Raw genomic sequence first — 23,586 nt, 5'->3', positions numbered from 1 at the left:
AGCTTGGTCTTGGTCCTGGGGTCTGGCCGTCTGATCGCGCGCGATCGAGCAAAAGGTAGAAGTCTGATCGAACCGACAAGGGTACATGCATGCATGCATGACTCATTTGACCATGTCCGACTTGTACAGTGTCATTCATCATCTAAAGACTAGCGACTAGAGAGCTGGAATCGTCGTAGTACTCTCTTCTTTTCCTTTCAAGCCCGACCTCTCCTCACTATCTCCATCTCGAGCCGAGCAATTCTGCTGCATCGTACGCTCCTCAGTGCTCTTCTCCGAGCACCCGCTAGACGGTCTCTTCCACCTTCGGTTCACCTTCAAATCAGCCTAACATCTCTCGCTCCTCCTTCAAGGCGATTCACCATGTCTGAATCTCCTCTCTCTGAAGTCCCCGGATCTCCTCCGGTCGTTGCTGCTGCAAAAACAGCGGGCAAACGGGCTAAAAAGGTGACGGCGTACAAGGACGAATCGAGCGAGTTGTCTTCCGAAGAGGACGTGAAGCCGGCTTCCAAGAAGGCCAAGACGAATAGCGGAAAGGCTCAGACAAAGGCCAAAGCTCCGGCAAAGAAGCCCAAGGTAGCAAAGGATTCCGAGGAAGCAGTTGATGAGGTCACCGAAGAATCGGCTAAACCTGCTGCCAAAAAGGCTGCTCCTAAGAAACGTGTGCCCAAGGTCGACCCCTTTTCGGAAGAAGCCCTCGGCTCGCATCCATGTCGATGCGGACCTCCTGCCTCTCTCGGTCACAACGCCTCTAAAGAATCCAAATACCACACCTCTCAAGGTCCTACTCATCGCATTGGCGCCCATACGTCGGCCTCGGGAGGAATAGAGAATGCGCTCGTTAACGCCTCTCAGCTGGGCGGGCGGGCGCTGGCGTTGTTCTTGAAGAATCAGAGGAAGTGGGAGAGCAGTCCTCTGGACGAAGATGGGGTCAAGAAGTTTAGAAAGTTGATGCTGGAGAGGGATATGGGAGGTGAGCCTTGGCCGCAGTCCGGCCAGCTTTGTTGGCCTATGGTCTGATATGCCTCTCAACACTTGCAGGTTTAGATTACTCGGCAGACTATATCCTGCCTCACGGATCGTACCTCATCAATCTGGGCAACCCAGATGCGTGAGAATTCCTTCCCGTTCGCTTGTCCGATAGATCGCCAGACTCAAGACCTGCCCCGTATGCTTCACTTAGGTCAAAGCGGGAAACCTCTTACAAGTGTTTCCTGGACGACCTCAAGCGGTGCGAACAGCTTGGGATCCATCTGTACAACTGGCAGTAAGTTCGTCACCGTCCCGTGATGATTACCATCATACTGATAAGCTCGACCTTTGTATAGTCCCGGGTCGACGGTGGGAGCTTGTACCAAGGAAGAAGCGTTGAAGAACGTCGCAGCGAGTATCAACCGGGCACACAAAGAGACCGAATTCGTGATACCGGTCATCGAGAACATGGTGCGTTCTCAGATCTCCGTTTAGCGTTCGTATCCCCAGTCTCATAGTGGTTCGTACGGCCTACAGGCAGGAGCGGGGAATATTTTGGGAGCAACATGGGAGGATCTGGCTACCATCATCGAGCACGTAGAGAACAAGGACAGGGTGGGCGTTTGCATAGATACGTGTAAGTTTTGTACTGCCGTTAACCAGTGCAAACAAAGGGGACGCTGATGAAAGTCCCTCTTCAGGCCACATGTTTGCGGCTGGCTATGACATCCGTACGAGGGAGACGTATGAGGAATCCATAAGCTCGTTCGATCGGATAGTCGGGCTCAAGTACCTCAAGGGGATGCACATCAATGATAGTCAGGGAGGCGGCTTCAATTGCAAGAAGGACAGGCACGACAATATCGGATTGTGAGTTCTCGGAATAAGCAATGTGTTATGCGAAGGTGCTAATGGTTATCGACCCTTGCGCATATAGAGGGGAGATCGGAATGGCCGCCTTCCGATTTGTAGTACAAGACCCACGGCTCGCCAACATCCCTTTGATCCTGGAAACCCCGACTTTCGAAGAGACCGAAGTGTGGCGACGCGAGATGGAGATCTTGTACGAGCTCCAGGAAGTCGATGGGACGGAAGAAGAGGTCGAGGCCAAGTTGAAGGAGATGACTGAAAGCTGGAGAGAAGAGTTGAAGGCGATGAGGGAGAAGAGCGGCAAGGGACCGAAACCGAAGCCGGCCAAGAACGAGTCTGCGCCCAAGGCCAAGGGGAAGAAGGCACCGGCAGCAAAGAGGAGGCGGGGAAAGAAGGCATCAGAAAGTGAAGAGGAAGAGGAAGAGTAGGCGAGCGGGCCCGTCCAAGTGACCTTGAATGATCTGTAGCCAGGTCAAATCTGACTGTATCGAGGACCATATATGATCTCCGTTTCGCACAGACGATCAATCGGCATCGCTGTTTCATAGATCTAGCTGGAAATGCGTCTATGATGCAGTGTCACGGTTCTCACCTAGATGGCCAGTCACGCGGTCGTCAGCATCCAAATAATGGTCTACATATCATCTGGCTACAACAATCCTGTCATACAACATCTTATACAGAAGCCATAAGCCAAAGATCCCTTCGCGAAACCGTCCTTCAAATAGCTCCCCACTGAGCCTTTTTGGATCCTTTCTTCCCTCCCTTTCCCCTAGCTGACTTGGCCCCGCCCCGTCCTCCTCCCGCTCCACCTCTCGAACCACCCCTCCCGCCCCTAGCCGAACTGCCACCCCTCCCGCCACCACTCCCACCTCTCCGCTCCTTGGCGATATCCCACTTTTCCTTCCTCCTGGCCTTTTCCATCTCCCGCATCTTTCTCCTCTCCGCCTTGGTCTCAAAGCTCCGATAGTCGCTAGAGATCTGTTTGATATTGGTCTTTTCTTCAGGCGGGGCGAGGGTGCTGATGAGCTTCTTCGCCTGAGGGAGTTTGGATTGGGCTAGACGTTTCTTGGTCTGTTTTCTCGACGAGGGGGGAAGGAAGGGGATGGGTTCCGGCGCGGTCTCTGATGCCTTCTTCGTCTTCTTCTTGAGTCCCATGAGTTCGTCCTCGAAGTCGTCCTGAATGGTAACTACCGCCATCTGATCGTCGCCTTCGTACTCCTCGGCGTCCTCTTCCTCACTATCCTCGTCGTCATCGTCGTCGTCCCCACTATCGTCCTCCATCTCCTCGTCGTCTTCACCTCCGGCCTTTTTGCCCCGCCCGAATCGACCCGAAGACCCTTTATACACCGTCCCGTCGTCTCCGTCTCCTTCCGGATCGGCGGGGAGACCCATGGCCATCCTGACTTGACGAACGTTCTCTTCGGCTCTTCGTTTGAGATCTCTTCGGGCCTGTTGAAGCAGAGCGTAATATTGATGTTTGTATCGTGCCGTAGGAAGAATATTCGGATGATTGTCAAGCAAGGGTAGCATAAGGCGGCGAAAATTAAGTCATGGGAGAAACAGCAAACGAGTTCAGTCAATCACAGACTCTTCAGCGAACAACAATAAGGACGCTCAGACCGACCTCGTTTCGCTCGGCCAAGTGCTCATCATGGTCCCGCTTCTTGGCACGTTGACGTCGCTCTTCAATCTTGGCCTGTTTTCGCTTTCTAAACCCTGTCAAGAACTCCCTATGCAATACGAACAGCGCATGAAAGCGACGCAAAATCGGTATGTCAACAACTGTTCTGAGAACAAGGTTCCATTCCATCTACCGGACTTTGGCGGACGACACTCACTTTCGCTTGTCATCATCAAAGACGATCTTTTCCACCTCGTCCTGTTTCCCCCTTTTCGCCCGCTTGATGTACCCGGCACCTTCTGTCAAGAGCGAGACGTTGCTCCGTTGACCGCCGTGCGAGCGGGAGGGTCCCGCCATCTGTCGAGGCGGGAAGATTGTGTGGAGTTCCGAGCTCATTCTCGGGCAGATTGTCTCTATGTAGTGCTCTTGTCGATGATGATGTTGGGTTGGTCTCAGACTTGATTGTAGTTCACGACTTTGCAGTCGAGACGTCGAGAACTTCATCATCAAACGGGGAGGATCGATAGAAATCGTTATCAAACAATTCGATGGGAATTACTTCCGGCGAGGTCGGGGTCAATAGCTTTCGATGGGTTGATGACGTGTCAAACCAAACTCATCTCCACTTCGACCGTGATCGGCGATCAGCGACTTCTGCTGAACAATTCAAAAGATGATGAATCGTCAAAAGTCGACCACAACGACAACATATCGCCCCCGTACATTTCTTGAATTCACTCACACAGTCATCGTCTGTCTTCTCTATATACGTTACCATGACGGAAGAGGAAGAGTTGCAATTCGCACTCGCACTCTCCCTGAATAGCGAGCAGCCTCAACCTAGCACCTCCCGTTCTCCCTCTCCGATCATCCCGCAACAGACCCTCCGCCCAGAACTTCCTAGCCGTACCATGTCCATACAAGACCAACTCGCCGAAGTGAGAAGACAGCGTGCGAGACATTATCAGGATCACCAAGTGGATCAGGCTGTAGAGGCGACGAAAAGTGTTCCCAGGATGGGAGAGACAAAGGCGGGGATAAGCAAAACGGCAGCGGGAGCGGGGTCAAGCAAGAAGCGGGCTTTGGAGGAGAAGGAAGACGTCAAGACGACGATGAACGGACGCAGCATCATGGACGAAGAAGGAGATGATGATGACGAGATCGAGTTCGTAGGGATAAAGAAAGTGAAAGCCGAGCCGAAGCAAGACCGTACCGCTCGAGTGAGTTCGCGTCACCACCGAGTTCGACCTTGCCAACCCGATCAGTATCATCCAGCTAACTCGGCTCCTCTTTTCAGCCACTACCGACATCCTCTTCTTCCTCCTCGACGAATACCATATCTAGATCTTCCACTTCCTTTCCTTCCTTCCTCAACCCATCCATCCGCCTGACCCGTACGCAAGGCCGCCATCCCTCCTCTTCTACGTCTGCGGCTTCACTTTCGCGCAACACAATCTCCTTTGACCAGATCGTCCGGAAACAAGACCTACAAAAGGCTTTCATCTATTCATTCTTCATCGGTCAGGACGAGTTGTTCAAGTATCTACCTTTGGGGGAGTGGAGTGAAGGGAGAAAGTGTCCGGTGAGTGTCGCTGGATTCCGAAACTCGTTTTCTGCTCGCGCGGGGCCGGATTTCGAGTTCGACTTCGGTTGGCTTGTTCCGTCGACCTATAATGCCAACTGCGCTGACATTGATGACCTCGTCCTCCACATCCTTTATTTCTTGCATCGTCAATCTCACTCAACATCCTGCCCCGACACTGAACCTCATCTCTAGATAATTATTGGCCGGGACATGAACCAAGACCCCCTCGCGCATCAGATCGCCGCCCAACTCTCCCTCTCGCTCAACCCTTCCTCTTACCAGAACATGGACAGTAATACGTTTTCCCGGATCTCTTTGGCTGCCGCTCAGATCTACGAGGGACTTTATGGGGAAAACTATCGGGCTGTTTATGTGGAGAAGACCAGGGTTGGGTGTGGACATAGTAAAGTCGGAGTGCTGGTATTCGAGGGGTTCCTCAGGGTGAGTTCTTGGTGCGGCTTTTCTGAGTACGAGGTCATGTTTGGCGTAAGGTATGACACGGGGATTGACGAGATGGCGTTTCTTCGGCACGGCAGGTGTTTATCACGAGTGCGAATTTGATGGCATTGGATCTAGAACATGGCGATAATGTGAGGTTTTGAACATGTTCTGGATATACTACGACAGGAGACTGATGATCACGACTTTGCAGCACTGGTTCATCGTCGACCTCCCCGAACTTCCCGCTCGACGTTCCAAGTCATCCCCCACCCCGGATTTCGAGCAGGAACTTCTCGAACATATCCGCGCTCTCGGATGTCCCAAAGATTTCGTCAATTCGATCTATGCGCGATATGACTACTCCTCAGTCAAAGACGTCAGTATCGTCGCTTCCATTCCTAGTACGGCCATGTACAAGGACGAGGAGAGGGCGAGATACGGGGCGATGAGGTTGCGTGAGGTTGTCAGGCCGATCTTGGAAGAGACGGCAAAGGGAAAGGATATCGAGATGGAAATCTGCACGGCGTCGATAGGGGGGATGCAAGAAGATTGGTTGAGGGGGATGAATCACTGTTTCACGGGCGGCCGATACAAGCCTCTGGAAAGGACCGACATCCCGGCCTTCACGATGACCTTTCCCACTCGGTCGGACGTGGAAGCGACTCGGGAGGCCTCGCAAGCCGGAGCTAGTCAGATCGGGTCGCACTTCAAATATCTAGATTCGAGGTCGGAAATCAAGGCGATGTTCCGGCATTACCTCTCGAAAGACCAGGCTTCGGACGGTACCGGGAAGGGATGTCTTTTTCATCAGAAATTCTACATGGCCTTCCCCAAAGGAACGAAAGACAAGGACGAGAAGCTCTCAACGAAATCGACCCCACCTCTCTACCTCTATCTCGGATCTGCAAACTTTAGCAAGGCTGCGTGGGGGAAGCCTAACCCGGATGTCAAGAAGAAGCAACCCGCTACGGGGGAGATGATGCGTCTAGCCGATGTTTGCAATTACGAACTCGGGGTCGTCGTCCGCGGTCGAGACTTGTTGGGGATGCTGGAGCCAGGTAGCGTTTGGGAGGATGTGATGCCGCATCAGAGGTGGACGGCGAAATACAAGGGACAGGAGAAGCCGTACAATTCGGAGGTCTGGGTCAAGCGATGAATGAAGGAGTACGGAACGGATCATTCAAGCGGGGAAATTGGTAAGCATTATTATTACGAATACGGACACGATATGAAGATCACGACGACGAGTGTATAAGCAAGCAATCGCGAAGGACGCGTGTATGTCCAGCTTGATGACCTGTATCAACTTTCGTCAGACGAGAAGCACATGCGAACGACTTATGTCTGGCTTACCTGCACGGCGAGATGTGTCGCCTCCGAAGAGGCAAGATAAAGCAGCAAAGCGAGACACTTCAAGGACTATTTTAAAAGTCTGTATCCGGGGTACATTTGTCTGGCAAGGGAATATGCGCTTCGGGGCGACTGCCATTCGTGAGGGTGGGGTCTTCCTGAAGGCTGACATACCGAAGAGTGATCGAGTGAGACCATTCCATGGTGCATGTGTGCGCGAGATTACATCCCGCATGTGAGAATCGCGAGCAAATATTCTGCCAAATGAGCCAGTCCACAGTAACCTGATAAATGGCACTTGCACCTTGCAAATCGCCAATATCTACCTATGTACCTCCTCATGGTCGTACTGCTTGTCCTGTCTGAATCGAATATCGTCGAGATAGCAATATGGCAGATGATATAATGGCATATACAAGAACACCCAGAACCAGCCCGCAAAACAGATTACCACACAGAGCGCGCTTAGGCAAAGACCCGTCCGACGGCCAGCTCGTCCTCCTCCAACTCGTCCCTCTGCCTCGTCCGCCTGTCGTCCCGTTCGGACTGGACATTCTTCCTCTGCTTGTACTTTTGCCCCTGGATACGCTTGAACGAAGCTCGTGCGGAGGCGGGAGAGATGAACTCTGATGGACGCGCAGGAAATCGGATTATAAAGCAGATGGTCAGCATCGATCGATTGTACAGAAGCAAGGCAGCTGCTGTTTGACTCACCTGGGTTAGCAAAGATGGTAGGTCCGCCGAAAGATCCTTCAAAAATCCTGATCGGCGTCAAGACGAATCGAGGTCCGATCTCAACCAAGCTGGTCACGGGCGGTCCCGAAGGCTGAAGAGGGTCCTTTTCGACGATCTACAGAGCGGTTCGTATAGTTTCAAAGGTAAAGCGGAATCAGTCTCGGCCATCCGAATTCATTGAATCTTTACGTTCGGAGAGAGTGAGGAAGAGAGACCCACCTGAAAGTTACGGAACCAAATCTTGTTATCGAGCAGGGAGAAGGAGAGGATGTGGTCGATGAATGGTTTGAGCTTTCGAGAACTCTTGGGCACGCTGAAGGTCTGTGATATCGGCGCAATCGAGAATTAATCTTCAGTATTCCTGGTCAGGCCCCAAGTCTCTCTCCGGAGCACGACTCACGTGCGTCAACATCTCCCTCAGCAACTTCCACTGCTCATCACCATCCCAACCTCCGTCGAAGCAAACCAGGCCTCGGCTCCCCTTCAGACAGTTCCCCGTCATCTTCAGCTCGTCCATCGTGTGAATGTTCTGCACGTGACACTTGACCGAAGGACCGTTAGGTGATCGGGTAAGCCAGAGGTAAAGATCTTCGTGCCGACGAGCTTCGAAGTAGAGGGTGTTGTTGCAAGAGTGAAGGTCGGCGAGCTCGTTGACGAGATGAAGGGATGATTTCGAGTCGAGCTTGGCATCTGCCGGAGAGGACGAGGTCAGTCAGCGTTGTCGAGCCAGGACAGGTTGTGATCATACGCAACTAACCTTTCTTCAGATGCGGAAGGATAGCCTCCAAATCCAACATCAAATGCCTCATTCTTCCGGTGATTCCTCTCGAACTGAGCATCAACACCTTGTCCTTTCGCCTCTGCTGAGCCTTTTCCACCTTGTCCACCTCTCCCAAGACGACAGTCTTCTTCTTGCTCAGATCCTTGCCCTTGCCCTTGTCGGCCTTGCCGTTCTTCTTGACAGGGACTTCCTCGACCTCCTCTTCGTCGTCATCCATCTCGACGTCTTGATCGTCCTCCGAGTCTTCCTCGCCGGACATGGCGACACCAGCTTCGAGAGCCATGTCTTCGCCGGCAGCGAGAATGTCGGTCCTAGGGAGCTTTGATCGGGACTTGCCCTTGGCGTTCGAGGCCGCTTTCGCGGTGGTTTTCAATAGGGTAGACATGGTTGAGAGAAATTTATATTCAGTTATGCAGAGGTAAACAGGTGTGGTGCTACAAGAAGTGACAATGTAATGGATGATGATGATGTACGATAATCAACGGAGGTCGAGGTAGCTCGAACTTTTGGAGAGATCACGTGACTCGACCAGCCCGTGAGTAGCCAACAACCAAGGTACGTTGATGATGATGTCGATATCCGATAGATTTCAAGCTTCGATCCTCTAAGAAACAGTCTACAGGTTACAGGCAGCACTTCAGTCGAGACCTCAAGGAAGCGAGATATCAAAATGGTAGGTTGGCATGAAGGACGATTGGGAGAGCGACAGGTCATCGAGCTAACCATACTCGATCGATTCCGGATGTCTAGCTTCCTCTGTCTCTTCTCAATGCCACTCAGGGCAAGCCCATGGTGCGTCCTATCACAGGATGCGGTTTCCTTCTCCTCAAAGCAAATGTTTATCGTGGAAGGCTGATCTTCTTTCTACTAACGATGCCTTACCACAGCTCGTCGAGCTCAAGTCCGGCGAGACGTACAACGGACACATGGTCGATTGCGATACCTTTATGAACGTCACGCTGAGAGATGTCTACCTGACGAGCCCGGACGGCGAAAAGTTTTGGAAGTTGAAGGAAGTCTATATCCGGGGGAATGTGGTAAGCGTCGGGTTCTTCACGTCGATTGCTACCTCTCCCACTCGTGTCGCTCAAGACCGCTCATCCTATTGCTATTCGTCGACCGGCTGACACCTACGCTGACAATCACTCTACCTGCTTCCCGTTGTCTTTCGATTTCTCTCTCTCGCTCGCAGATAAAGTACCTCCGTGTAGCAGACCAGATCCTCGATCAAGTACAAGAAGACCAGCTGAAATACCGAGAACAAGCTCGGGGCGGAAACGGACCTAACAGGGGTGGACGGGGAGGTGAGTGCTTGCTTTCCCCAACCTTCTTTACCTTCATCAGAAAGGTGCCTCGGAGTGTCTGCTTGACACGTCTCGCGGTAGGATTGAGACGCAAGAGACATCGGAGCTGATGCCAGATTTCGCGGACTTGTATAGGACGAGGCGGATTCAACAACTCTGATCGGGGCGGACGAGGTGGAGCAGGTGGTGGGCGAGGCGGAGGCGGTGGAGGTGGGCGGGGAGGACCTGGACGTGGGGGTCCTGGGCGAGGCGGTCGAGGACGGGGCCAGTAAAAAGCCTATCCCGGCCCATTATTCTATGGATTGTGACAAGGAGAAAGATGGAGATTGGCCTTTGGTGAGGCTCATGTGTAATATGGTCTATCGAGACGGGACGTCCAGAAACTCGCTGGGCCTCTCCGAGATGAAATACGAAAAGTACAAACAAGCTATTGGGCGTCCAGGGCCGTTTGCAATGGAAGAAGCCTCCGCCTTGATCGCCTCGATGAGAGTAGTTGAGGCTATATACCCGCTGCTTCCTACCATTGTGCTCCGCCTGGATGATATCCGCTTAGTTCTCGATTGTTGCGAGTATAATATGTGATACTGAGCCTGGAAGCTGGCGACGCGTGGTGTTTGCTGTTACGGGAACGTTGGCAGACGACTATTATGCACGACATGTACATATCGTGTCCTTTCAGTCTGATGGTTCTGATCAGTATCAATGCTCATACGGACAGCTTCCAACATTGAGTTCTGTGCCAAATTTTGATTGCCTCAAGGTTGTTATCTGTAGTTGCCGTGTTAATAGCCTCGATCAGCTTGTCCATGATCCTTCGGTCTATGGGTAGTACCCTGAGACTGTGATCCGAATCAAATACCCCCAACACCTCCTGGGAATCAACCCTTAAGCCTCGCTCCCCTATGTTTTCCCACAGTCCAACAATTCCGTTAGGTCTTCAATAGATTCACGACCTACGGTGATATAGGACATAATGTCAGTGTATTGGATGGGTCGCGTTGGGGCTACGACTCAGAAGCGAACTTCTCAGTCCGCCGTGTCGTGAACATGGGTCTCGACCGTACGTCAGCCTTATTCGAGGCTCTCTGTGCTGTTATCCTGCCAAAATCTCGCAGAGTACCGTGCCTTCCTCCAGATCGTCCCGGCCCAGCCCTTTCTCCAACAGGTCCGCATCCCTGTTGTACCAGACAATCAGATGTAACGATTCGCACCCCAAAGGCTATGCTTTCATGCAGCACCTTCTCTGCATCGCCAAGTCGCATCAACGAACCAGCCGGACTCTGGAAGTAAAGAATGGTATTATGAGGGTCGAACGTTTCGATACTTTACAACATGTCGTCGCCGTCGATGCTGGAATATCCCAGAGATTGGGGTCTACGATTTCTATCTGCCAAATCAAGATGATCTTGCAAGTACCGCTCAGAAGGGAGAGTTGTTCTCCTTGCTAGCTTCTCCGCCGGTGTTGTCCTGCTTGCCGAGAGCCGAAGGGAACAAGGTGGTCGGTTTCCCCCTACCAGGAAAAGCCGACCGGTCAGTCAACATGAAAGAGTGATAGGACGTGAGAGGAGACTGACTTCATAAAGTGCCTCTGCTTCGAGTTGTTCAACTTGGCGGTGACGGGCGACATGAGGTTGTCAGTGGGGGACGCAAGGAATCCTCTGCAAGCAAGTGTGTGGCGAATAGTAGATCAATCAGCATGCGATACGGTCCTCGCGGTTTCGTATGAAGCAGAGAGGAAAGAGATAGGATAGGGACGTTGGAATGACAGTCGCCGATATCGCTCCCTGTTTTCGTCCAGCTTGTCGCTCCCAAGTCTCCTTGTCCCAACAATCCCGTATCGTGCTTGAATCAGGAACTCCACAATACTCCGTGCTCGCACTCACCCTCGACCTTGCCCAGCCTTCGCTCCCCCCCTTCCCAAAAGCCCCTTCTTGTGCAAGAAAGTAGGCGCAGCTTTATTCTCGTCTCCGATGTTCTGGGTGTTGGCGTTGTTCTCCATGAAGGGGTTGGGAGCCTTGTTCTCTCCTCGTTGGGCTGACGAGGCGAAACCGAAAGCGATCAGCATCGTAGAATGCTGTACGAAGATAGACTCGTAATCTCACTAGAACCGCTAGTCTGGTTGTTCTGGTTGGTCTGCATCTTGCAAGTAGCGATGACCGGTAGGATTGGTCAAGAAAGGATAGCTAGGTCAAGTTCGGCGAGCGTAGGAAAACTGATTTCGTCCGTGTCGGTTCGGATAGTGCCGGCTGTCTATCTGAGCGGTTTTGAGTGTTTGCTGATCTTGATGATTGTGTACTGTTGGTGGTGACTGTTCGAAGTGCTGATGTCGGTCGACTGATTTATGGATTCATCAATTTCATGTCACGAAGATGCGAGATGCGAGAAGTTCAATCAACAACAACAACAAACCATCCCTCGCTCCCGGTCAGACCATGGACTACTCGGGCGCCCACCCACACATATCAGCTTGATACGCGCTGACGACGATCTGGCATCTGGGTTTATACGAAAATGCGATAACAACAAGGTCTTTACAAGTGGTTCGAACAGGATTGGAGTAAGGAAACAGAGACAAGTCTATCCCGATGGTCAAACGGTCGGGTTTGGTATAGGACCAGATGGACATCGCGTTTACTACGATTTGCAGACACAAAATGGTGACGTCAGCGGAAGGAGCCCGTGTCAGGCTGTTAACTCTGGACTCACGTTATAGAACCTCCTGTTGGGGTTCTTGCCGAAGAGGTCGGTCCTGATCTCTGGCAACATCTATCAATGACCGTGTCGGATAAGCTTGCATGATCGCGTATCTGCCCCGCATGCAGACCAACCTTCTCCTCGAGAATCTTCAACCTCTCGTCCAAGGTGTTATCCACCTTGATCCGCCTGTTCATCACGCTTCCAATGACACCTCCCGAAGACTCGTCGGAAACCTCGGTCTGAAAGTCGAGCTTGCAGTCTCGGCCGGAAATCTCCTTGTACCTCTTCAGAGCGGCATCACCGGCATTGTTGATAAAGTCACCGGCGGCTTTCTGGTGGTCGATTGTGACCTCTGGTGCCATCAACATGAGAAGAACCTGAGAATAAGGACGGATTCTGTGTATAAGCCAATATATTCCCGCGGTTCCGTCATGCCGGCAACACTTACCTCCAAGATCAGGTCCTCCAAGACCTTGGTGTACTTGCCCTGATCATTCTTCAAATCCTTGGTCTTCTTGGTAGCCTCCTCAAAGATACTCTGCAAGTGTTCCTCACGAGCTCGCAGGACCTGGAGCCGGGACTGGTTCAATGCAGTCGATGATGCACTGATAGTTCGAGGACGATAAGTAGCGCTCCAGACGTAGGCTGATGGACGTCCAGACTTACATCTTCCATCCGACCTCGGCCTGCTTTCGCTTCTTGTCGAACTGAGCGTCGATCGCAGCAGTCTCCTGTCGCACGATCTTGGCCTATTACCAATGAGTTACAGATTCAACCTCGTCAACATCAAAGGCGGGAGAGAGGTAGCTAGATGGAGTGGTTCCTTGCTGACCTTCTCAATGGCAAACTCCTCGTCCGCTTTGACCTGAATCTCTCGAGCCTTCTCCTTGGCTTCTTGCGAGATGAAAGCGACCTATATCGTCAACAAAGAGTAGAAGGCGGATGCACGTATGGGTTCCGAGATATGAAAGGGGCACGAGGATGCGTAGATGAGTGCGATCGAGTCGATTTGACGGCGGTTCCGGGTATTCGCAAACAGACAGCAGTGGGTAGGAAGATGCATGGGTGAGCAATTTGACATCAAGGTTCAGGATCAGCTCCTCGTTTCCGAACCAATCCAGGCAATAGCTCCATCAATCGACTGACCATCTTGTTCATCTCGGCAGCCATCTCCCCATCGTCAAGAGCACCGGTTCGCGAAGACATTTTCGGTTGTTGTTTGGCTTGTTTGTTCCGTGTCTATGAGCAGCTATATCAAGCTCGTTACTAGTATGTGCGGATACACGTAGGATAGGACGTCGATATTACCATTCTCGGCTTCGCTACTCAGCTACTCATCATCATCATCACTCAAACGCTGGTCCTTGCCCGGGATGACGCGGGATGCGCGCTTGACCAGACTGCCACGATACGCGCTTCTAGCCAGCAAGTACGGTTCTGCAGGCAGGCATTCGATCTGAGATGTGATTATACCCACTCTCCCGACCCTACGGCATGTAAACGAACCATGCAGTAGTAATGCGGATATAGTATACAGACGGAATGGCATCACCGGGCGATCATGAGAACCGGTCTCAACGAGAATCTCCAGGTTTTTCTCTCAGCTGGATCGTGACCGGGCCGTCTCGAGCGAATCTATCTGCTATCGGAGTCGAGAATCGTGTAGCCTGCGAACCAGCCGAAGACTCTTGTTCATTCAGAAAGGCGTCGGGTATACTAATCTTGGCTCTCTCATTGATGGATATAGGTGAAGTCGGTGCCGGTTGCTTCGCTCGGCCGTCATTGTCGGTATCGTTGTGGTCGTTCGAAGAAGATTTAGGCGACGTCATGGACGCGATTGAGGGGGAGGTGACGATTATAGTATTGATGTTATGTTGGGCTTCGTCCGGGTCGCGAAAGAGCATGGCGTGGTTCTCAGCGAGGTAGCGGAGGAAAGGCGGCGAGAGATTCAGTGAAGGGCAAAACACCATGAGCAGGTTTTGCATGGTCATCTTGTTTGTCGAGCGGTGTTGATCTGTAAGCGCCAAAAGTCGCGCTGTCATGCCGATCGAGGTCAGCAATTGGCTAGTCTTAACGCTGAAAGGCTAGATGGCCTACCCAAATCAGCGAGAAGCCACCAATTTTCATCGGGAAGCTTTGCCAAGGACCGCCCCATTTGAGTACGCATCTCGTTCAACAGCGATTGCCTTCTTTCAGCCTGTGTAGCAGCAAGCTCCCGATCCCGTTTGCCGAGACTGAGTAGATTGGCCTGTCCAGCCATGGCATCCCCAATGGCATTCATGTAACCTTGGTCCTGTGCGGAACAACCGTTGAACGTGGTCATGATCTCGTCAAACTCGTTGAAGAGGCTCGTCAAGATAGGGGTCGGTACTAAAGCATTCGGGGCCGCGCATGAGCGTCCGCCGTGAGGAAGTGATCGGTAAAGTAACTCACGCTCTCGAAGATAGGATTTATAGAGACTGGCTACTGCGTGCGGGTCGATGTCACCGGGATCACACGGAACGAGATCCACGTCCGCGCCTGCGATCGTTCAGCGGTGAGTATCAAACCTGTCAACTCGAGCTGACTGTCACATACCAGCATCGAAATGTTTTCGTATCAGGGCAATGTGACTGCTTCTCCCGGATATACGGAATATACCCTCTTCCTGTGGTGCCCATATGCATACTGGGTTCAAGGAGAGACTCAGTCTTCTTGAAGCGATAGCAACAACGTCACAGATGACTTACGATGATCAACACAACGGAGCGCAACAGCAGGAAGACTTGCTATCCGTCGTTTCCTCCCTGTTGTCGAAGATTCTGCTTGCAGACTCGAGTCCATTATCGGCCATTTGAGCGCAGCCTCCCGAAGATCTCGCCCAAAGACCTCCCCCTTGACCCCTGGGACAGGTGCTTGCCTCTTGAACAACGAAGCTTCGATTGTTGGGCCGTCCATCCCATTCAGGTTTAGCGCTCCTTTACCGCCGTTGGTCGCGAGGGACATACTGGACCCGCTTCGACCGGTCGAAGAACCAATACCCGAGGACATGCTTGATGGTGGGGCGCTCGATTTCGAATTACGGAAGGCGGACCAACCAGACGATACCGCAGATCCTATAACCCCACCCCCAGCTTGCAAGTACCCTTTAGTGTTGCTGGCTGCGCCGGTCTCTTGTGACCAGGCTCCGATCCTGCGATTTACAGCACCGAAACCCGTTCGAAGCCCTGATGCCAGCCCGGTAGGATTTACGGTCGTCAGTCCATTGGCGCCGATTTGCGAGAGTGTCCGAGGAGCATCGAGCGAATGATGGCCGCGGAGAGGATCGCTTGGTGTAGGAAGGTGGACGGAAGAGCGACTCGGGGGAGGCAATAGACTGTCTTCGAAACTCGTCGCGGTCTTAAGGTTGACCCTCCCACCAGCTTGCGAATGAGCGCCCCCTAAATCAACAGCGAGGGAGGCGCGATGGTCCAGATTGTTAGAGGGTTTGCCTGATGGTATTGATATGGATGCTGAGGGAGAGTGGCGTTTAGGCAAGACCGGAGCACCTGTAGTCGTGACCTGTTCCCGATCGGTTTTTTTGTTGGTATTTAAGAGAGAATTGGCAGCTTTTCGCGGAGGAAGCGAAGGTGCTTGTGTTGCCAAGGGCGATCCTGCAGGAGAGCTCTCTTTCGGGCTTCCTCCAGTTATCATGATCTTTCCCGCTGAGGCTGTCCTCTTCAGCCAACCCGGTTTGGATGCTACAGGCGGAGGTATGGTCTTTTCCTTCTTCCGCGATGTGCCCGTGCCCTTCGCCTCGGGTTCTGTAACCTCCTCTTTCGGAGCTGGACTCTTTTCTCTCGGAATGAGAGCTCCTGCAATCAAGCTACTAATCGACGATTTGCGTCGATGTTCCGGTCGAGGTGATGACGATGGAGAGCGGGAATGCAGACCGCTAGGGGAAGCTCTTCCTGATCCCGGTCTCAGACCAAGCGATCCGTACGACGAATTGCGTGACGGATGTAGTGAAGGCGAGTTTCTGCGGGCCATCGAGCCACCGCTCTCGTCCTGAATCAGTACACGCCTCGCAGTATCAGTCTAGATGATCAGGTCTCCCTCCCTGTCTCGAACCTGGTTCAGACTCACCTCGAATCCGAGGCCTTTTACTTCTGCTATCTCCGTATCGTCTAGGATCTCAAATCCTTCTCCTGATTCGGACCTCTTGCTCTCGCTCTCGGTGATGCCAACCCGGACCTCTTGTTGTTGATCTTGTACATTTATCGAGATGGGTACGGTCTCGACCGGTTTTGGCGACCGTCTTGCGTTTAGAGCCATGGCGGATGGATCGATCAAGTATTATGAGCCGGGAAGCAACAGGGGATCTACAATTGGCCGGCGTTCAATTGTCTTTAAGAAGAGCAAAAGGCTGTGTTTCAAGAAGAAAGGGCTCACTTGTTGGAATCTCCCCCGTTCAAGAACAATAGCACCGCATCAGGGGGTGCAGACGGGTCGGCGGCCGAAACGTAAGTCACTTGAGTCCCGTATAGACGATATTGCTCGGTACTGGTATAGCTGGTCTAGCACGCTCAATCCTGCCTTGCCGATGCGATGCTATGATGAGATCGAGATCTTCCTCGAACTGATGTTTAAGGGTCTCGCGAGGCTAGCGGTTAATCCGCGACCGGTTGGCTTGGAATAGCTCGATAGATGTCCGAAGACCATAGGTCCAGGTCAAACAGCGATCGCACACGAACAGGCGTCAGTACTTCACATGAATCTTTGAGACGCCCCGTATCACAATCTAGCCTCTTTGCTAAATGTGTGCGATAGAGCTAGCTGAGTGCTGAGAGCGACCACTCTATAATCATACAGATTTGCCCCCGAATCATTACGTGACACCGGTGACCGGAAGTATATCCTCGATGACGATGTGTGTGCCTGTTAATAAGCTGCAGAAGGACTACTTGATACAACCCGGAGAGAGGTTCAAGCGATACTCTATCGATACAGACTGGAGATCGTGTTCTGGTTGCTTTGAACGTTACTGAAAGCAGCTTGGGCGAGATACATCAGATGTGCAGAAACCTGGTCAGAGGTCCTAAGATGGGACCCAATAGAGCCTTGCCTATGGTGAAGGGCAGGCTTGTAACTATAGTGTAGACGAAAGCGATAGCCAGGACGGGAAGCCAAAAGAGGAACAACATCTTGTCCACTATAAATTTTATTAAAGGAACTCCGATCAGCTCCAAATGCATGCTTAGTACAGTGCACGAGAAATATGGCTTACCTTTAGCTGGCGGAGGCGGTCGTTGCACTTCGTAAGCCAGATTGCTCCTCCTCACAGGCGTATGCACAGTAACCTGCTCTTGTCGAATCCTGCTTGACGTTTCCTTGGGCCTCCTGGAACGCAACTCCTTCCGCTTTGACGGTGTAGCAACGGGTGCAGTCATATTGACCGAGCCGATAGCCTGGGCGGTCTGTACCGCTTGCTGCCTAGCCACTTCCTCCTTTCTGGTCTGAATCGCCGAAGATTTTGTGGGCGCGGCTACGACCTGAGGAGTTGGCGCACCATCCGGGGTTTCAACGCCACTACGAGAGATGGCAGCCATGAACGCGCTCATTGGCATGGCCAACCAAGTCTGAGCGCCCCACTGTGTCTCTGAGCCTGGTATTTGGGGCATCTGCGGCATCTGAGGCATTTGAGGCATCTGCGGCACAAAGACTTGTGCTGACGGCAGCTTCTCCCACAGTGCAGGCGGTATGAAGTCTTTGATGTGTGGCGCAGGCGGCATACCTCGAGACTGCGGGAGGTGGGATAGCGTCCTCTGCAGCCAGTTGGCATTGTCTACGGCCATATAGGGAGGCGGATGATCCCCTTGCGGCGACGGCATGGAAGGTAACGGCGTGCGAGAAGCACGAGGTGTGATACTGCCTCCATCGGTCTCGCCCCGTACATCGTACTTGGACTTGGGAAGTAGCTGGGGCAGATTAGGACTGGCAGGTTCTCGTACCGCCATTATGTCGGCAGGAGTCGTCAGTCTATTCGGCGAAATCGCCCAAATGTCCTCCTCGACCGAGTCGTTGTCCGTCGCCGAGCTCGGGTTGTCGCCATCGATCGAAGACTCGCTCGTCATTGATGTTCGACGCATGCCAGGTTGAGCTGGAGAATGGCCGTGCATCCGCCTGCTACGGCTATAGACGGTAGCGTACTCGGCCCCATGACCCGCTCGATGAGCCAGCGTCGCCGCGGTTTGATTGCTGAACGTACAGGAGGCCTCACGCGCGCCAGCAGCTAGCAGCAGTCGAGCGACATTGGCGTGTCCCGCCATAGCTGCAAAGATGAACGCGGTATATCCGTTTCGATCGTGGATGTCAACAGTAGCATCCGCACGAAGCAGCAAGTGCACAAGATCGCCAAATCCAAGCAATGACGCTAAGTGTAACAGCGTCTGTCCCTCTGGTGAAACGTGGTTGAGTGCCGTCTGACCGGAATGCTTGCGTCGCGAAAAGCTTCTAGATCTCGAATCAGTCGGCAGGAAGGCGACCAGGAACTTGATGACGGCCGCCTGAACGTCCTTGTTCGTGTTCGAATAGATCGCGCTCGCCAATTCATCTGCCAGTTGTTGTTCTTCGGACGACATGTCACTTTGAGTATGCGCCATTTGATGGCCAGGCGGGCCGTTGCTGCCGTTCTGATAGCCTTGGCCCTGCTGATCAGCTCCTTGTGGACCTCCCATGATACGCCGCGCGATCTCAACAGCGCCAACAACCTGTCCAGTGACTCGCAGACCGACGGCGGTAAGCGCCATTTCCATACTACAAGATATCAAGGAAAAGTCAATATCAGCACATGTACGTTCCACAAGCGCATATGAAGAGAGGACTTGCAGTTTCCTGTCAGTAGTATCGTTGTAGGTGAAGATGGCCGGCTGCTGGCCTTGTAGTAGCTGGACAGGCTGGCCATTGTCTCCAATGACCTGAACCTGCACTGGGCCTGGGTTTGGATTCGGCGGCAACAGACAGACGAGCGTAGTGGGTCCATACGACTGGACCGTGACAGCAGGGAAAGCGCCGAACATACAAACCATGCCAGGGTGGAAATGCTCTCCCAAAATTGTGACCTCGACGCCCCCGTGAGTGGGTCCTTCAGCCGGTACCAATCGGTTGATGGCTGGTCTGGGCTGAGTGGGGACAGCTGGTAGAGGTTGCGGGACGAATTGCGTCGAGCTCGGTTGATGAGGCACTATAGGGGACCATCCCGAATTGGAAGCGTCGTGAAGATCCGAAGTGGGACTTGCAAAGTCTTGAGGTAATGTTGAAGGCGAGCTCTGCGGCGAAAAGTTGAGCATGGACTCGAAATCCGGCTCCGGTTCCAGCATCCTATGCCCCGGCTGGGTCGGATTACGAGATCAGGATCAGCAACCGTGACTGGCGAATTCCTAAATGATTCCGACAAAGCTCACCGACTGTTGAAGCAGAGCGGAATGATCCGTTTGCCCAAAGGGATTGAGACCCAACTGAGACTGCATCCGGTGCTGATTAGCCATACCGTTGCCAAAGTCGGGTTGTTGCAATTGAAACTGGCCGGCATTAGTACTAATCATATGAGCAAATTCTCCGCTCGCCATCGGGTTCATGTTGGGATCCTGCAAACCGAATTGCCACGATTGCTCGTCCAATTGCATTCCATTGGCGTTGTTGCCCAAATCGTGTTCCTGGTTGTGAAGCTGCCCCTGACCGTTACTGGCGGCCCACTGTGATAATTGCTGCGAGATCGCGGGCAAGGCGGCGGACAGGCCGTTCGGACTACCTTGCTTCGTCCAAGGAGTTTGCCCCTCGTACGGTCCGCCAGTCATGACCAGACTGGGCGAGATTGCTCCCGAGCCTGGCTCTGCCATTCCCGTCGGAACAAAGTAGGAGTTTCTGTTTCCGGTGGCTGGCATAGGCGACCCTGGCACAGACCGGCCGTTCAGCGGTGTCATCGAGAGGCCAAGTGGTGTAAAGGATCCCCGCGGCGAGACTGGCCCTGCGTTCGAGACGGCCGACTTGGCATCCGATTGAGCTTTGCGGTCATAAGGCTTTGCTTGTCGAGGTCGCTTCGAGGCCGTCGACTTTTTATCCTCTTCCGTTGAAGCAGAACTTTCTCTGATCTTTTTCGTCTTTGGCTTGGACCGCATCGGGTTGACGCCTCCTTTCGAAGACGCGCTGACTCCGCCGTCAGTCAATGCGCTCGTGACAGATGTAGCCTTTGCTGTCGGTGTCTTGTGATCGTCAGTGATCATGACCGGCGGTGTGGTTGCACTCGCAACTAGTCGGCCCAGGTGGTCATGCAGCTGGAAAACAACCCTATTTACGCATGGATCGAAATTTCAGCCATGAGCGAGCGATACTGAGTTTTACGCCTAATGAAAGCAGCTTGGACTGACCTGAATCCAGTCTTTTCCTTGTGATGCTTGCAGTAACACGTCAGCCGAGCCGGTAAATCGCACTCGCCATCGATCAGCTCTACCAACGGTCCGCAGTTGAAGAGCAATATCCGCTCCTTGTCCTCCTGCGTCAGTCCCTCTTCATCGACAGGCTCGTAGGCAGGTTCCAGACCTAGGTGAGACGTCGATACCGCCTTCTGCCCAAGCCCATTGACAGGTTCGTCCGACTCAGACGGTGCCACGCCCTTTTTCGCGGTAGGCGTCCTAGCCTGAGCACGCCGACGTTCCCTATTCACACATCGAGCACAAGCATACGCCCTGACAGGGTGATCCGTGCACCACACCTCGGTGTAGAGGAACAGGACCTCTTCTGGCCGATAAGGTCCCAACGAATTCGGATCCCCTGCCTTGTCTGCGGTCTTCCGAGTCCTCCGTCTGGCACCCATTCCAGCTCGGATCTTGACGGCCTTGTACGTCCCAATCTTCTCGAATGGACTGTGCCACGGGCTCTGCGGGCCGGTCCCAGGCACATTCATGTTCCCGTTCATCCCATCTACCACGTCAGCTTGTTGACCGTACGGCGAGTTGAACCCATCCGACACTTGACCCGCGGCCGCGGCTGTGTTTCTGGCCACGGTGATCTTCATTTTGATCTGCGTTTCCACTCTCGACTTGGCCCCCCGGCGTTTGATGCCATGGATGAACAGCGGAAGACTAGCGCGTACAGAACAAAATCTATCAATCTCTTCGTTCTCATACGAGGTTTTTTCAGTTGATATCGATCGGGACATACTTGTTCAACGTAGACGAAGGCGGACAAGAAACCTTCCAGTGCTTGGTGCTACTATCGTCCTCCTCATTCGAACCAGTCGGGGTCGGCATCGTGCTGGTCTGTGCGCTATACGGCATCCCATAGGGGAAGGGTATGCCCTGTCCGACTCCCGCAGACACCTGCTGATGATGCTGCTGTTGTTGGTGACGATGTTGAAGATGAGGGTTACCGTGGACCTGATTATTGTTGTTGCTGCTGTCGCTCATCAACCCCATTCCTGCAAAGTTCGCTCCGATATCCCCTACACTCGATGTCGAAGCGATGGACGTTCGTGGTTTGGCAGACCGCCTTGGTTTCCTGTTAGACCCGGGAACCGACCTCGCTTGATCAGATTCGGCATCGGTCAGGCCGACTCGCAAACCGACAGGAGACGGTGGAGGCATGCTAGCGGGGACGGGGACGGCTTGGCTGAAAGGAGCCGGTCGGAAGGTGTTGTTACGAGCCATGACGGGCGACACTGACGAGGATGCTGCGGTTCCTCTTGATCCAGGACGATGCTGGGCAAAACTAGAACTAGAAGGTCCTGGTTCACCCATGCTAGGTCCATTCTGAGTCAATGGCTTGACGTCTATTCGGTGTGGAGAATGGCGAGGTGATTCGTAAGGGCCGCTAGTGTTGCCGATGTTGCCGTTCGAAAAGAGATTCCTCTGTTGCGCTTGGGGTTGCGTATACAAGAAGGATGGATTGTTCTGCGTATAGCTGTGATTTTGGTCATGAACGTTCGGCATCCCGTCGAGGTTGTTGAAAAACGACGTCCCGTTTCCATTGGGGTTCGCAGCCATAGGGGTGTCATCCGTATATCCCAGTTCCATATGCATATCCCCCGTCCCGTTCTCATATCCGTGCTGGTGAATGTTTCCCTGGACTCCTTGTGCTCTCCCAGGATGTCCTCTTACATCGTGTACCAGTCCATCCTCCATCTTGACCAGTCCATCCATCGTCTCTTCCTGTTCCACGTGGTCTTTAAATGCCAGACCTCGCGGTGCGGTATCGATGCCTCCCTGACGTTCGGGTGTACTCCCCGGGAAACGTATCACGGGGAATGGACTCCGGTCGTCCTCGATCGAGTTCCGGCTAGAGATTGTTGGGAGTGATTCCGAATCTGCAGAGGTCGCTGTGTACTGGGTGGACGTGGGAGAAGGGGACGCTTCGATCATTGCTTCATAGTAGCGACGATGTGAGCGTTTCCAGTGCGAGTATGAGAGATGGAGGCGATGGGACTTGAACGATCCTAGTCGACGACGATTACGTTCGCGAGAGAAGCCAACTTTGAACTCCTTTTTCTACTCTCGACTCGCCAATTGCCGTTCTAATCAGGCGGAGGAGATGTTGATCGCCTCGTCTGATCCGGTATCTTGACCGCTTGCCGCTTGATTGTTCGGCCAGCCGGTCTGCGTGCTGGGAAAGGTATACACGAATACGATGTGCTATTATAAAAAGGTCGCTTCGGCAGTGCGTAGTCGTAGTATCGTCTGCTCTCGTCCAGGCTTCCGGATCAAAGTTCAACCACCACAATTACCACGATCGAGCTCCCTTGAAGAGTCCATGAGGTTGCTCGTGAAAGAGTTGAGAGCGTGCGTGCGGAAGCAAAAAATCCCGTGTGAACCAAAAGTTACCAAGTCCTCGGACTGCGGCTTCCAGTCAGATCACACCCTTTTGTGAATCGAGTGCGACTAGCATGGCGACTGCAAGATCGGGTCCACATCACCGAGATATACACACACGAGGTCTAGAGAGTGTCTTCAACAGAATCGGTCTTCACATACAGATATACTATAGATTTCGGGTGTCCTAAGGCTCAGCGAGACCGCCTCACGCGACCTTTGTTTCAGATCGACCTCATGTCATACGCCACCTGCAATTCGTTGCGATTCAAGGTGATCCTCTCATCCTGTCCGTTCATGACCTCCAAGAAGGTCGCCCGGATTTAGGGCTCAGCCATATGCGCTATTTATGGCCTGGATATACCGATATCATGAGAAGCCATCCGCGATCCGGTATCTGGTCTAAA

General features: G+C 53.0%; 9 protein-coding genes across 9 annotated transcripts; 3 read left to right on the top strand and 6 right to left on the bottom strand.

The window, feature by feature from the left end:
• Window positions 1-122: 122 nt before the first annotated feature.
• Window positions 123-2,363, top strand: HD553DRAFT_309055 (xylose isomerase-like protein). Its single transcript, XM_046179629.1, has 7 exons — window positions 123-973; window positions 1,042-1,111; window positions 1,184-1,267; window positions 1,329-1,443; window positions 1,510-1,609; window positions 1,674-1,842; window positions 1,910-2,363. Exons 1-7 carry the CDS (start codon window positions 364-366, stop codon window positions 2,268-2,270), a joined length of 1,509 nt encoding a protein of 502 aa, XP_046037866.1. The 5' UTR covers window positions 123-363; the 3' UTR covers window positions 2,271-2,363.
• HD553DRAFT_349224 (uncharacterized protein) lies at window positions 2,354-3,912 on the bottom strand. Its single transcript, XM_046183445.1, has 3 exons — window positions 3,684-3,912; window positions 3,470-3,575; window positions 2,354-3,294 (listed from the first exon to the last, which is right to left on the bottom strand). Exons 1-3 carry the CDS (start codon window positions 3,860-3,862, stop codon window positions 2,563-2,565), a joined length of 1,017 nt encoding a protein of 338 aa, XP_046037865.1. The 5' UTR covers window positions 3,863-3,912; the 3' UTR covers window positions 2,354-2,562.
• Window positions 3,913-4,242: 330 nt separating this feature from the next.
• On the top strand, window positions 4,243-6,648 carry HD553DRAFT_340999 (tyrosyl-DNA phosphodiesterase-domain-containing protein; the record flags this gene model as incomplete). Its single annotated transcript, XM_046182597.1, has 5 exons — window positions 4,243-4,686; window positions 4,764-5,048; window positions 5,244-5,492; window positions 5,588-5,641; window positions 5,704-6,648. 5 exons carry the CDS (start codon window positions 4,243-4,245, stop codon window positions 6,646-6,648), a joined length of 1,977 nt encoding a protein of 658 aa, XP_046037864.1.
• Window positions 6,649-7,307: 659 nt separating this feature from the next.
• HD553DRAFT_270382 (ribosome biogenesis protein BRX1) lies at window positions 7,308-8,575 on the bottom strand (the record flags this gene model as incomplete). Its single annotated transcript, XM_046177659.1, has 5 exons — window positions 7,308-7,468; window positions 7,557-7,692; window positions 7,797-7,898; window positions 7,978-8,267; window positions 8,335-8,575. 5 exons carry the CDS (start codon window positions 8,573-8,575, stop codon window positions 7,308-7,310), a joined length of 930 nt encoding a protein of 309 aa, XP_046037863.1.
• A 392-nt stretch (window positions 8,576-8,967) lies between these two features.
• HD553DRAFT_209973 (uncharacterized protein) lies at window positions 8,968-9,978 on the top strand. The gene is made up of 6 exons (XM_046177154.1): window positions 8,968-9,031; window positions 9,109-9,150; window positions 9,246-9,395; window positions 9,551-9,662; window positions 9,798-9,827; window positions 9,912-9,978. The coding sequence occupies exons 1-6, from the start codon at window positions 9,029-9,031 to the stop codon at window positions 9,932-9,934; spliced, it is 360 nt and encodes a 119-aa protein (XP_046037862.1). The 5' UTR covers window positions 8,968-9,028; the 3' UTR covers window positions 9,935-9,978.
• A 960-nt stretch (window positions 9,979-10,938) lies between these two features.
• HD553DRAFT_309045 (uncharacterized protein) lies at window positions 10,939-12,008 on the bottom strand. The gene is made up of 4 exons (XM_046179628.1): window positions 11,765-12,008; window positions 11,546-11,696; window positions 11,237-11,320; window positions 10,939-11,172 (listed from the first exon to the last, which is right to left on the bottom strand). The coding sequence occupies exons 1-4, from the start codon at window positions 11,799-11,801 to the stop codon at window positions 11,082-11,084; spliced, it is 363 nt and encodes a 120-aa protein (XP_046037861.1). The 5' UTR covers window positions 11,802-12,008; the 3' UTR covers window positions 10,939-11,081.
• A 336-nt stretch (window positions 12,009-12,344) lies between these two features.
• Window positions 12,345-13,565, bottom strand: HD553DRAFT_270111 (vacuolar ATP synthase subunit E; the record flags this gene model as incomplete). Its single annotated transcript, XM_046177649.1, has 6 exons — window positions 12,345-12,428; window positions 12,491-12,736; window positions 12,808-12,964; window positions 13,026-13,108; window positions 13,192-13,272; window positions 13,506-13,565. 6 exons carry the CDS (start codon window positions 13,563-13,565, stop codon window positions 12,345-12,347), a joined length of 711 nt encoding a protein of 236 aa, XP_046037860.1.
• Window positions 13,566-13,666: 101 nt separating this feature from the next.
• On the bottom strand, window positions 13,667-17,110 carry HD553DRAFT_309039 (uncharacterized protein). Its single transcript, XM_046179627.1, has 7 exons — window positions 16,770-17,110; window positions 16,464-16,699; window positions 15,089-16,385; window positions 14,937-15,026; window positions 14,793-14,879; window positions 14,457-14,729; window positions 13,667-14,394 (listed from the first exon to the last, which is right to left on the bottom strand). The coding sequence occupies exons 2-7, from the start codon at window positions 16,650-16,652 to the stop codon at window positions 13,934-13,936; spliced, it is 2,397 nt and encodes a 798-aa protein (XP_046037859.1). The 5' UTR covers window positions 16,653-16,699; window positions 16,770-17,110; the 3' UTR covers window positions 13,667-13,933.
• An 86-nt stretch (window positions 17,111-17,196) lies between these two features.
• HD553DRAFT_309037 (uncharacterized protein) lies at window positions 17,197-23,061 on the bottom strand. Its single transcript, XM_046179626.1, has 6 exons — window positions 21,537-23,061; window positions 20,744-21,457; window positions 19,781-20,663; window positions 19,206-19,708; window positions 17,605-19,133; window positions 17,197-17,529 (listed from the first exon to the last, which is right to left on the bottom strand). Exons 1-6 carry the CDS (start codon window positions 22,730-22,732, stop codon window positions 17,387-17,389), a joined length of 4,968 nt encoding a protein of 1,655 aa, XP_046037858.1. The 5' UTR covers window positions 22,733-23,061; the 3' UTR covers window positions 17,197-17,386.
• Between the last annotated feature and the right edge of the window lie 525 nt (window positions 23,062-23,586).

Source organism: Filobasidium floriforme (assembly GCF_021052385.1).
Source record: "Filobasidium floriforme strain CBS 6241 chromosome Unknown HD553scaffold_7, whole genome shotgun sequence".
Taxonomy (NCBI): Eukaryota; Fungi; Basidiomycota; class Tremellomycetes; order Filobasidiales; family Filobasidiaceae; genus Filobasidium; species Filobasidium floriforme.
This window is presented reverse-complemented; position numbering and strand designations above follow the sequence as displayed.